At 34.4% G+C, this 13772-nt stretch overlaps 1 protein-coding gene across 10 annotated transcripts in view; it reads right to left on the minus strand.

Annotated features, from left to right (window-relative positions):
* The window catches only part of lilli (AF4/FMR2 family member lilliputian), an 829533-nt gene that overhangs the window by 79125 nt on the left and 736636 nt on the right, over positions 1–13772 (minus strand). For all 10 annotated transcript variants that reach the window (XM_072527035.1, XM_072527032.1, XM_072527036.1 and 7 more), the window contains one exon: positions 10729–10762. In XM_072527035.1, coding sequence (XP_072383136.1) covers positions 10729–10762 — 34 coding nt within the window. The remainder of the gene's footprint in view (positions 1–10728; positions 10763–13772) is intronic.

The following is a 13772-nucleotide window of genomic DNA, read 5'->3' on the forward strand; positions in this document are numbered from 1 at the left end:
ATATTACCATAGGTTAGGGACATGTAGAATTTACAGCTGTTTAATAGTCGATTGCAAAACTAAAAGCAAGCAGTTATTATATAAATATATAAAAACAGTGTTAATCAAGGTATGTATTCTCATTCACGACAGGAAATAAATCACGAGATCGCGTTAATGTCTTTTATATTACTGCTGCACTTGTAGTGATAAATTATTATCATTACGTATACTAGATAATACAACAATATGTATTATTGTTTTCAAATTTTGATAGAAAATGTGCAGAGTTGGTCACTTTTTGCATCTGGTACTTGGTCGTGAGACCTTTGAAACAAAAACTCTTCTTTCGTTAAACTCTAGCAACTCTCTTACGGGAACATTAAGTATTTTTCCAGACTTAATACTTGTTTGGTTGGTATATATACGTCTAATCTCATTTAGCAGTTTACATTCGCAAAGAATATGTGACAGTTTCGTCGTCCATTTTGTCATAATGGTTCATTCACCCTACGTTGCAGAGATGTTTCCTGAGTTGACAGTGTCAGTCACCATCTCTGTGACCCACTTCAGCTCTCGTCTGCTCAATATTGATTAGATTAGCCAAAAGGTTGTATGCAATTTTCTTCATAATAGGTTTGCTCCTGTATGCCTAGCTTTCCTTTTTTTGTTGTGATTTTTTTCCAGTCATTTTGAATTTCTTTTTTAACGGCCCCTTTGGCGGTGCTACATGAATGATCATGGACTTTTAAAGACTCCTCTAGATGTTGCTTTGTCACCGTGTACTAGTATGTGCTATATCTTAATATATTGTATTTTACAGATTGCCCCAAAAACTAAATTTGTTACCAAATGGGATCTAATTTGACCATGTATAGTACAATATGTAAGACATGAATAACATAAGATTACGATTTAGTACTATTCAAATGAGTACCAAGGCAATATGCATGGAAGGGCATGAAATTAGAGCAACAAAAACAATGAGATTGCTTATATTTTTCTTGTATTGTATGTATATTGAGCCAACTTGATTACAACAATCTTTTGTTAGAGAGAACTTTTCTTCACTGACTCAATTATTATATAGGAAATAATATAAAATATTATCATTTATTTTGTAAGGTAAAATAAGTACCGCACCTAATGTGGTAAGGCGTATTCTTTACATCATTAAAATCTTGACTATAGAACCCATAAGTCTATGAAAAACAGCAAACTGTAATTTCGTGAACTAACTAAGAATATCAGGAAGGAAAAACTCTTTATGGTCAAAAAGTCAAATGAATTTACCGCCAATTAAATTTCAGGTATATATTCAGTTGGACAAATGAAAGGAGATAACACTACAAGCAAAGAAGCGATAAATCAAATAAATAAGACGATCACAAAGGCAATAAGAAAAGACATAAGAAACTACAATGTAGAAAAAACAAAACAGGCAATAGAGCAAAATAAGGACATGAAAGTTTTGAAGAGGAGCGTACAAAAAGGGAAAATAGAAATTAACAAACTGAGAAACAGCACTGGAGAAGAAACAACGAACAGAGATGAAATATTAAGAATAGTCGAAGAGTTCTACACAGAGTTATATAGATCAAGAAAAAAAGATAACAATACGGAACCTCCAATTACACTAAAAACTGGGGTATTAAACCAAGGATCAGATTTAATGCCCGATATAACAAAATCAGAAATCAAAGAAGTCCTGAAGAAAATGAAAAATAATCGAACCCCGGGTGAAGATGGAATAGTATCAGAAGCACTAAAAATTGGAGGGGATGTATTACTTGAAAAAATTAAACAACTTTTCAATATCTGCCTTCACAGCGCCAATATTCCAACAGACTGGAACAACGCTACTATGATTCTATTACACAAAGCAGGAGATAAAGCAAATTTAGAGAATTACAGACCGATTAGCCTCCTCAGCCATATATATAAGTTGTTTACGCGAATACTAGTTAAGAGAATGGAAAGAAAATTAGAGACTTATCAACCAAGGGAACAGGCAGGATTCAGAAAAAGTTACGGAACAAATGACCATCTACAAAGTATAAAAACCCTAATAGAGAAAGCAGTGGAATACAATAAACCTCTAGTTCTAATATTTATCGGTTTTCACAAAGAGCTAACACAGTTGAGCTAAGCAAAATATTACAGGCGCTTAAAGAATGCAGGCTAGATTATAGATATACTAAATTATTATACAAAATATATGTGCAGGCAACAACCACTGTCAGATTACATACTAACAGTAATCGCATAAAAATAGAACGGGGGGTTAGACAAGGAGACCCAATGTCACCTAAACTTTTTAATACGGTGCTAGAACATGCTTTTTAGAATTTGGATTGGATGACAAAGGGAATAAAAATAGATGGAGAATATCTAAACAACTTACGTTTCGCCGATGATATACTTATAATAGCTGAAGATCTAGGTATGGCAAGAGAGATGGCACAGGAACTCGTTGTGGCTACAGAAAGTGTAGGTTTAAATATAAATATCTCGAAAACAAAAATCATGACCAATTTGGTACCCAACCAGAACATCAGTATTGGTGGAAAAGAAATAGAACTCGTAGATAGATATAAATACCTGGGACATGAAATTATGATTGGCAGGGATAACCAGACTCATGAACTGAAGAGAAGAATCGGCCTTGGGTGGGCAGCATTTGGAAAACTGAGAGAAACTTTTAAAAGTGAGCTGCCCACATGCCTAAAGAGAAAGGTATTTGATCAGTGCGTCCTCCCAGTCTTGACGTACGGAGCAGAAACACTTACCTTAACAAAAGCAGCACCTACCAAACTGAGAGTCACGCAGAGAAGAATGGAGCGGTCCATGTTAGGAATAACTCTGCGAGACAGAATAACCAACGAAAACATCAGGAGAAGAACCGGAGTGACTGACATCATCGAGAAGATAGCCAGACTAAAATGGAGATGGGCAGGACACATAGCCAGAATGACAGAATCGACCACCTACAAGATGGACTGACGATTTAAGAAGACTCAATAAAAACTGGATGAGAGCGGCGCAAGATAGACGGGGTTAGAAACATGAGGAAGAGACCTATGTTCAGCAGTGGACTCTTGAGGCTGGATGATGATGATATATTCAGTTGACTGATCCCAATCGACACGTGGTCATAACTTAAAACATTTCGTTCATCTCTAGGAAGTCACCGAAAGCTTCATTGGAAACTCTAGAATTACATGAACCACCAAATCTACTCTTTCTGATTTTATTTAGGCATACTGTCTGTTTTTCTTCAATATTACATCTTATTATAATGGAATGTAGTCATTATATATCTTTATGTGTAGATCTGTGCCTCCTACTCTTATTGAGTTGTCTCAAGATGTTCTATTCGAGTCTTATTTCGTATTTTGCACCCAGTCATTACTGTTTTCTAACTACCACGTGTTTACTCGGAGATGTCTCCTTAATACGATATTTGCGTTCCCAGATAGTTTAATTTTGCACCCAGTCATTATTGTTTTCTAACTACCACGTGTTTCCTCGGAGATTTCTCCTCAATACGATGTTTACGTTCCCAGATAGTTTAATTTCGATACCTGTTCTATTATTTCTTCGTTTATTACAATTTTGCATCTCACTGGCTCCCTAGTAATAACGAGTGACTTTGCTTTTAGTGCTGATATTTTCAGGTTAAACTTTTCTGCGTTAGCTTCCAAAGCGTGAACTATTCGTTGTAGGTCATCTTCATTATTTGATATTTTTACTGCGTAATCTGCATAGCATAGAATCTTTATTGCTCTGTTGTCCATTTTGTACCTGTTCCTGACTTTTTTACTTCTTCTATTATCATCACTTCTTTGTCCATTATCAATTTAAACAATAACGGGCTCAAGCTATCATTCTTTCTTATACCTGATTGAATGTTAGTTCGGTTCCTATTTTTATTCTTGTTTTGTGATCAGAGTTAATATTCTTTATTATCTGTGTTATAGTGGCTATTATAATCTCCCTGAGTAAAAGTTCAATCACATCTTGTAGTCTACTACAATCGAAGGCTTTAGTGAGGTCGATAAAACACATGAATGCAGGTGTATTAAATTCTACTGCTTTCTCTCATATTTGTCTTATTATGAATATGTCTTATTATGAAATTGGAAAAATTCTAGCATAACAATAAACACAAAACTGCAGGCTGGCAAGGGCACTCATTTTTCCCATAGCCACATATGCATCCGAAACGTGGACCTTAAAGAAAGCGGATAAAAATAAACTAGACGCTTTTGAAATGTGGGTATAGCGCCGCATGTTAAGAATATCCTGGATTGATCATCGCGCTAACGTATCGATATTACAACAACTTAAAGTAAAGGATAGATTGCTTAAACAAACACAACAGAGATATTTGCAGTATTTTGGACACATTGTTAGAAGAACAGGTACGATGGAAAAACTCGAGGAAAAAGTCGAGGGTAGAGTTGAAGAAAAGAGACCTAGGGGAAGATTTCCAAGCCGTTGGGTAGATCAAACAAAAATATTGATTAACCAAGGGTTACATAAAGCCGAACAACTAGCCCAGGACAGGGAAGGATGGAGGGAAATCGTGAAAAAACTGTAAAGGCCTGATGGTGTTACCACGTCCCAAAAGGGATTAGGACTGAGGAGGAGGATGGATATGGCATAGACAGTTGATCTGTTACACCAAAACCCTTGTTGCTCTTCGCATATTTGATACTTTTCAATCATTTTCTCAGCAAGTATCTCAGTCAATAATTTCAAACTGGCGTCAAGAAACGTAATAATTCGATAGTTAGACTGGTCATTTTTGTCCCCTTTTTTGTGTATAGTGATCGTTATAGTTGATTTCCTTTCCTTGGGTATGCATTTCATTTCAAGGATCTATTCAAGAAATAAAGATTATATTAACTAATCATATTTATTAAATACAAAGAAATTAAATTTAATATTAAAAAAAAGCCTAAGGCTGTAGAGTAAAAAATAAAAACGTAAAAATCTACTTATGGAAATTATAACATATATTTTGTCGATTCGGGATGAGTTTATGAACGTAGTTTTCACGTAGAGAACTTCTGGATAGAGCTAAATGTAGTAAATGCAGGTTTCACATGGATATTGTGGCTTCCATTATGGCAGTACCTGCGGTACTGCAGCTTGCTACATCTGCGGTGCACCATATAGTTATTTAGGATGTCCCGCCAAAAAAGGGATAAGGCAGAGACTATATTTGAAAAACCCAGGATAAGTTTTAACAATAGAGATGGGTTTATGAACTAAAACTCTAGTTTAAATAGACGAAATATTATACAGAAAAAACGTTCTATTATTTTGAAGTGAAATTTGACATGACAGAAATCGGAAATCAGAGTTGCCAACACAAAGAATTTTATATGACTAGATGCAAGTACCAGAAAAAAGTATACGGGGTGTGTTTATAATGTTACAACTTTTACTTAAGTTGTCCTTCTTACATAAAGGTTGCCTTAGTTTTGTAATATCCCCCGATACTTTATGATGTATAGTAAGTAGTAGATGTATTACATCTGATATCCGTTCTCTGGCAAATATATTTCTCAAGTCTAGGTAGTGACTAGGTTTACAACTGAATCCGATCTCATTTCATATAGTGTCTGATTTTAGCACGAACAATTTTATATTCTAAAATAAAATACTGAATGAAAATTATTGCTGTAAAGTGGCATTGCCCCACATTGGATATTTTCAAAACAAATTTAAAATTTAAGTGCAGCACACACAAATTTTCTCCGTTTTGTTTACACAACTGAATCAGTTGACATTATTTATCAAAAGTTTGCCAAGACAATGTTCTCGATATTCGATTCCTTGAGGTTTTCAGCGAATTCAAATTTTCCTTCTGTCAACTATAAAAGTGTTATTTTATGTGAATAGTCAATTTTATTAGTTGTTGATTTTTAGATTTATTTTTATATAAAATTTGTTCTACAAAGTATTCAAAATATAAAGCATATTATGTGTATTTTCACAAAGACGCCAAAAGTACTGGAGTATTTTTAACGTAAAGATTTTATTTGGTCTGTTATATTAAACAGTTGAATGAAAAACTTGAGAGTGAACATTTTTATATAACACTATAGGACAACAGTAAAAAGCTGGATAATCATTGTTACGAATTTCCGCAACTCATTATCATTTTTACTATCAGTGAAGATATAGACCATATAAAAACTTCAGAACGCTTTATCGAATCCTATTATATATTTAGTAGTATGTATCCAGCTTTATAGCTAAAAGTTCCTGAGTTGTATATACGGTTTTTTAGTTGGTATTTAAGAATATAGCTTTGTGGCGTGAAATAACTTTAATGTTTTGTTTCCTTCATCCAAACTTTAGGTGCGCAGCTTTAAGATTTCTTTTCGTTCTATTCTTTGTTTTCCTTGAAGTATGAAAGCCGGTATTCTGGACCTCTCAATATATAGTCCAGATATTGCAATTATCCTATTTTAATATTTTTCAAAGCTGGATTATCGATATTACATCTAGGTTTACTTTCATAATATACTGAAAGCCACATGATATAGTGATGATATCTAAGCGATCTTTCCACTAAGTAGAAATATTGTTGATCCACTTTCCACTGACACTTAACAGCTCTCTGGCTAATTCTCCTTTTTTGTTCCTTTCTTGCACTAAGAGCGTCAATGGCAATGACATAATCAATGGATTTTGTACTTTGCTGCATATTTTTTATATATGGGTTTCTGGTGTATCATAATTGGAGATTTAAAATGTTCGACCATTTTCTACATTCAAGTTAGTCATTGACGCCAGCTACGCTGTACTGTACACATATTATTTCACAACAAAAGAAACGATTTCATGTATGATGTTGGAACACATATTACTTCCAAACGAAATAAAGTAATCTACGGTGTGATACTATTATTCTATAACTTAAGACCACTACTTCTATCTGACAGCTGAATGTAATCTACCCTTAGAGTCCTAATGCAGAATATCCCTTTATGACGTTCCCGAGCGCGACTTTATTTGAACTTCAGACACACCGAACGAAAGCTCGTGAAGTTACCCACTGCGCTACTGAGGCGTTAAGGATCAGGATAGTTACGGAGACCATCGTTTAGTGCTTCAGTCAAAGATCCGTTAGACGAAGCACTAATTTGGTCACAATTTTTTCGTAAAAAACCCATTTAAGAAAAATATTTCACTTTGGCCATGTTCATGGATGGATATCCGTTGAAGGCGGTCGGATGAATATAAACGTATTAAGTAATTAACACAAAGTGAGGAAATAAAGACCCCAACAGAGAAATATGTAAAGATATAAAAAGTAACGCAGTGTTTAAACAATAATAACCACAATACTTTAGCTGACAGTGTCGAATCACTACTCCTCTAGTCGTTTCCTCATGAATATCGTGACTTTCTACCATACGGGCGACTATCTCTTTCCATCGGCTTCTATTCTGGGCTTCTCTCGTGGATTCAGAGAATGTCTTGCCACTGCATCTGATCTGTCCATCGAGTTAGAATGACCTCTGCCTCTGCGACCTTCAACCTATTTCTTCTTGCAATATGTTCGAAAAAGACACCTGCGAGACAAATAGAGAAGAGTTGAGTCTGAAAGTTAAACTTTTGGAGGACCGAGTGATTTATTCTGGGCTCTATCTATGAAATCCGAAGCATTATGCTCCAACGCCACATCTCGAACGTATATATAATCCTAAACCCTTTTGCCCTAAGGTGTCGGGTGTAATGTCTTTAGTTAGTTGCATAAACAATTTTTCTCCATTGCTTCTTGTTCTTTACTTGGTTTCTAGCTTGTTCTTTTCTAATTCCTCTTTTCTCAAGGATTGAAGTTACATTATCGTCCCATGTCTTCATTGGCCTGCCCCTTGGTCTCTTAATTTGTCTTCTCGCTTCCCATAATTGTTTAACTGGTCTGTCCTGATTCATTTTAATCATATGTTCATACCATCTTAGTTGAGCCTCTTCAATTTTCTTGTTAGTTGGTTGGACCTTAAGATGTGCACTAACTGCCTCATTTATAATCTTGTCTAAACTAGCTATGCCCATTATTCTTCTACGTTATTTCATGTCTATGCTCTGTATTTTCGATCTTAATTTATCTGTAAGCTTCCAACTTTCACTACCAAAAGTTAAAATCGACACAAACACCATCTTATAGATGGCTACTTTGAATGTTTGGGATACTTCTTTTTTTGGATAAACGCGTTTTTCTCAAACATCTTTGCAATCTTCTTGTCTGCTAGGTTATTTGACTTGATTACTTCTATAGTAGGGGTATTATGGAGGTTTACTTCTTTCCTCTGTGTCTTTCATTATTGGTTTTCGTCACACTCCCAAGCTGGTCCTAGCTACAACTAGATAGTGGTCACTATTTATCTCAGCTCCTCGTTTTACTCTTACATCTTTAATACATTGCCTTGATGGTATATCCACTAACACATAGTCTGTTAGTACAGTAATGTTAGTATTGAGATAATTCAACTTGTTAACCATTTCAAACTGGTCCAAGGCTCAGGTTGTTTACAGAGAGATTTTGGGACCACATCCATTACTTTCGGTTTCCTGTAAATAGAACAGGATTGACATTTCTTCCTCGGATGCAGTTATTACAGTTGTATCGTCTGCATGTCTAAGATTTGACATCATTTTGTCTGCGATGGAGATACCGCGATTTCATTTGTCAAGTGCTTTTCTCATTATATATTCCCCATAGAAATTAAGGGACTTGAAGATGTATCCTTGACGGACTCCCTTACTGACTTTAAAAGGGTTGAACAGTTTTAAATTCCTATTCTGGTTTTATTAGTCTCGTATAGGCTTTTCACCAGAGCTGACAGCTGACCAGAAACTTCCATCTCATGTAGAATTGTCTACAAAAATTTTCAATACCTCTGGTAATTCAGAAAGAAGATGATTATAGAACTTTTGAATTCTCGAGCTGTTTCAACAAGCTGTTGCATATTGAGAATTTGCTAGAGGGAATCATTACAACACTTAGAATAAATATAGTAAATCAATGCAATATCCAACACGGACTAGAAATAAACATCAATAGGCGTAAAATGAAAAAAACTATTCTTAACATTTGTAAGCTCAGATGTGGTGATCGTAGCACGGTGGCTATGTTACTGGCTCCTGGAGGATCCGGATTCGATTCCTGGCACCGGCACCAAGAAATTTTTGAATTTCTAATTTAATTGAGCTACCACCGTGATTCGGAGGGCACGAAAAGCTTTCGGTTCGGATTATGTAAGTAGTCATTAAGGCATGTTTGTGGCGTTTGCGCGACCTGGCAATCCTAACACTCGACCTAAGCCACATGGTTACACGAACTATATTATATACAACTACAAATATCTAGGCTGTATAAATGAAAACAGTGACCAAAGTAGAGAAATAAAAACAAGAAATTAAATTGCGAGACAAACATTTGAAAAATAAAAAAGATATTCACTAAATAGGACCGTTAAAGTGTTGTGTATTCTCCACTATGCTCTTTGTTGTATTAAATGAAAAGCTGGATACTAAAAATATAACAAAATTGTTGAAAACTTTTGAAACGAGATGATTCTGACAGATTCTGAAAATACCGTGGATTCGTTGAGAATGCCGAAATATTGAGACGACTATAAAAAGATTTCGAAGTCATAAAACATTAAATTGGTAACAATAATATTAAAGCAGTTCATATTATTTAATTAGTTTAAATTTTTTAACAGCAGTGATCATAAACCTCTTTATAACATACAGTCCATCTAATTTACAAACCGTTGCACGTCATCGGCGTCATAGCCCGTGACGTCACATGATACCAACACGAAATATTTAGGCGGTAGGTGTGTTCTATTTAGAATCACTTTGCCGAGTACACTGGCATTACAAGCCACTAGACATATTTTATTATATACGCGTAGAACTAATTAAAGATTTCTATTAATGTTAACTTAAAGAAATAGACAACAATATGTTTCATTTAATTTGTATAAATGCATTAAAAAGCGTTTTTATGAAGAACATTTGTTCGGAACACACTGTAACTGTAATCGAACGAAGGTGAAATTTTGGCATAAATTGGTAACACTTATTTGACAGTTGCAGTGTTGACACTTTTTGTACTTTATTATTTTAAATTTTAAAGTGAATACCTCTTGTTTTATATTTTTACCTATTTAATAAAATCTGTTCTTTTTAGAACAAAATTAGTGTGTTTTATTTCAAAAATGTCACGTAAGAATTTAAATAGTCGTTGTAAAGAGTATAATAATAATTATGTGACCTATTTGATTTAAAATGGAGTCAGGATTTTTTTTAAATTGGCAACTATGTCAACTTCGATTTCTGACGTAGATAATGACGTGCAACAGTTTCTAAATTAGACGGACTGTATTTACTTATGTATGAATACGGAAAAAAGCTACCGAACAAATTCATAATTTTCAAGCAAATTATAATATTCTGCATAACACTTAAAGCTTTAGGTATTCTTGGCAAATAAACTACGGCAAGAGCTTAGTTAACTAAGAAGTTGCGATAGTAAACATGATTTAATTGTATTATACGTAGAAGCTACTTTACATTAAAGCTCGTACTCGTACATTAATAAAACCTTTAACTTGCCAAGAATCCGATTTCAAGCTACAAAAGATGGTTTAATTAGAAATTCAGTATACGCACGCTACTGACTAGCATTCGTGGTGCCACTATATTTATACTTACGTTGATTGACGAGGTACAAGTTGTCGTTCACGTTCTGAAACAAAGAAAAACCATTTTAACTACTCGTCAAAGTTAATTATCAGTTTATAAAGAAATAAACAATAATTATTGTAAGCCTTTAAATTGTTATATATAATGTAGTTGCGAGATTATTGCTTTATCTACTATTTTACTATTTGACTTCATAAGTTATTTTTAATCTACCTAATTAATGATTGCAGTGTTTCATTTACTACACTTTGTTTTTATTACGCTTTACCAAAATCTAAATCTATAACGTTCTGTAAATTACACGCAAAGGCAAATTTTGTCTATGTATTTCTATTAAAATGATTGTAAAATTAAATGCTTGTAAAAAACCTCTGGAAAAAGCTAAACTCACGGAGAAGCCACTCGCTGCTTTTTGAGCGAGCTAGCTTGAAAAATAGCCATGTTTAATCACAGTAGCTTGTGCACTAGTATTTGTCTTGAAGTCTTTTCCACACGCCAGCTAATTGGCTACTACTGAGTAAGTGGGAAATTTTTGTGTGTACTCGACTATTACTAGCGCACTCGCGGAATTGTGGCTTTGGCTTTTTACAAACCGGCTATTAGCTTCTAAACTCGCCCCATGGTCTGTGGTATCCCTAGACAACAATATGATAAATGGCGTTGTTTAAATTGCTGAGTAAAGGTTTTTCAAATAAGCTAGCGCTGGTTTATCTAAGTATGTACTTTTAAAATATAAAAACTTATGGTTGTTTATACATTTGTCTGCTACCAAAGTTAATTGGAAAGCGCTTGTAATAAAAACTTTTTCGTACATTAGGATATAGAACAGGCAGTTATTCAGTACTTCTTTCACTTTCAGTGTCTCTAAATAAATACCACGTAGCATGTACAACAAAAAGTGCAAATAAATCAGTTGCTTTTTAAAAAAAACCAAATCCAAAATTACAATTTGGAATTCCGGCGATAGTACAATACAGGATGTTTAGCAGAGGATGGGCCTCTTGAGCCTAGGAAAATTTTGACATCTGACATTGACGGCAGAGAGCTGTTAAGTCGTGGTCATATCAGCTGTCAATTCTTCTTCTGTTCCGTTTGTCAATTCGTCTTCTTTTCTGTCTGTCAATTCAACTTTTTTGTCTTCTTTCTTATCTGTCAGGCCGTTCTCTTCTTCGTTTTGGCTGTCACAGTTCTTCTTTCGTATATGTCAAAATATCGTTCAGACAAAAGAACTGACTCTTCAAATAGAAAACATAGCAATTATTAAAAAAGGTAAAACATTTTTTTAATGCCGCATTCTTTAATAACAGAACAAAAATCAGATAAAAGATAAGAGTTTTTTGATAAAGAGGAATATGAATCATTTAGTTAATATTGTAATTAACAACAATAATTATAACATTAGTACTAATAATAATAATAATGATTTTATTAATTGATGTTCATCGCCTTCTATAGAGGATAGACAACACATCCAGGCTGTATTTATCCCATGCAACCACCTACTTGTCTTTTGATGCACTCTTTTCCTTGATTTTTGTTCTGGTAAATACTAAGCCACGTATATTTTGGCTCGCATTTTCTTTACTCAGCTGTTCTTCTTTTTCAATCCATTAGTGTTTTTCTAACTTTTATACGTAGTAGCATTTCCGTTATATCTATTATTTGCTTGTGTAATATTTCGACTGTATATCATTATGATCTCATTTTGATAAATGCAGCTTTTGCCATTGCGATGCACCTGTTAATATCTATGGTTTGATGATGATTAGACACTAGCACTGCTCCTAATTATTGCTAATTATTTATTCGTTCAATAATAGAATCGCTAACTTTTAATGGTTATTGGCATTAATTACGGTTTTACTAATAATCACATATTTTGTTTTTTTTTTTTAGATTTATTCTCAGTTCATCGTGATTACTGGCTCTATCTGTTCTTTATATACAGTCTTGGTAAGTCGTTACCATCGTCGGCGTGTCATACATATATTATTATTTAATCTCCCATTTACAGAAAATCTGCATGTGGTTACAGTTTTGCTGAAAATATGCTCTTCGGTTCGGTAAAGCTCGTTTATTGTATTTCTTTTGTTGCTTGTCTTGGCAGCTCGTACGGCCTCTGCTATCCAATATTTTACTGTTGTTAAACAAGGAGCAGATTCACCCAGAGTAGAGTCCAGTTCAGCTTTTATATTGGCTGGGCTGAGACCTGTCAAATAAAAGTATAGTTCATAAACAAATACTAAGCAACGTGGCGTCTTCAAACTTAAAGCGTATGCTTTATAGATTGTACATTTTCTAATACAGTTATATTTTTCAAACAACTACCGTCATCTCTAGGACAGACTGGAAACTTCTGGGACCACCCAGATACAAGCCGAAATTCATCTCCAAACAGCTTATATTAGTACACCAATGGCAAATTGTGCTTCCCTGGTTCCTACGTTATTTCTGAAACCAAATTGGATTTTACTAATATCGGCATCTAGTTATTTATGTATCCGTTAATGGATTATTCTTAGGAACCCTTTCAAGGTTGCTCATGAGACTTATTGTTCTGTATTCAGAGAGTTTCTGAATTTCTTAGGAACGATTCCTATGGTATGTATGGTATCAAAAAAGTATCTAAAATCTGAAGGTTAATATTAATATTGATGTAGACACTAGTATTGATATCAATTAATTTTGATGCCATACGTGCCATTTGACTTCCACCATAATATTATAATACACTTTCAGTTTGTTTCATTTTTAGAGCCAGCTGGAATCTTTTGGCTTTGATGTGGGGTTTCCAAATAAGTTTTGTTGTCCCGTGAAGGTATTTGACTTCTGGTTATTCCGGCAGACGTAGGCGTTCCAACTTGGAGTTGTATAGAAGTTTCGTGGAATTTGACGTTGTAAAATGTATTAATGTAGCGCGCGCCTTAGATGGATAGGGCATGTAATGAGGCGAGAGGAAGATGAAATTGTCAGAAAAGTTTTTGACTGAAGAGAGCCAATTGGAAAACGAGCTAGAGAAAGACTGAGACTTAAGTATCCAGAAAACTTAGAGG

Source organism: Diabrotica undecimpunctata, chromosome 3 (genome assembly GCF_040954645.1).
Source record: "Diabrotica undecimpunctata isolate CICGRU chromosome 3, icDiaUnde3, whole genome shotgun sequence".
In the NCBI taxonomy this organism is placed as follows: domain Eukaryota; kingdom Metazoa; phylum Arthropoda; class Insecta; order Coleoptera; family Chrysomelidae; genus Diabrotica; species Diabrotica undecimpunctata.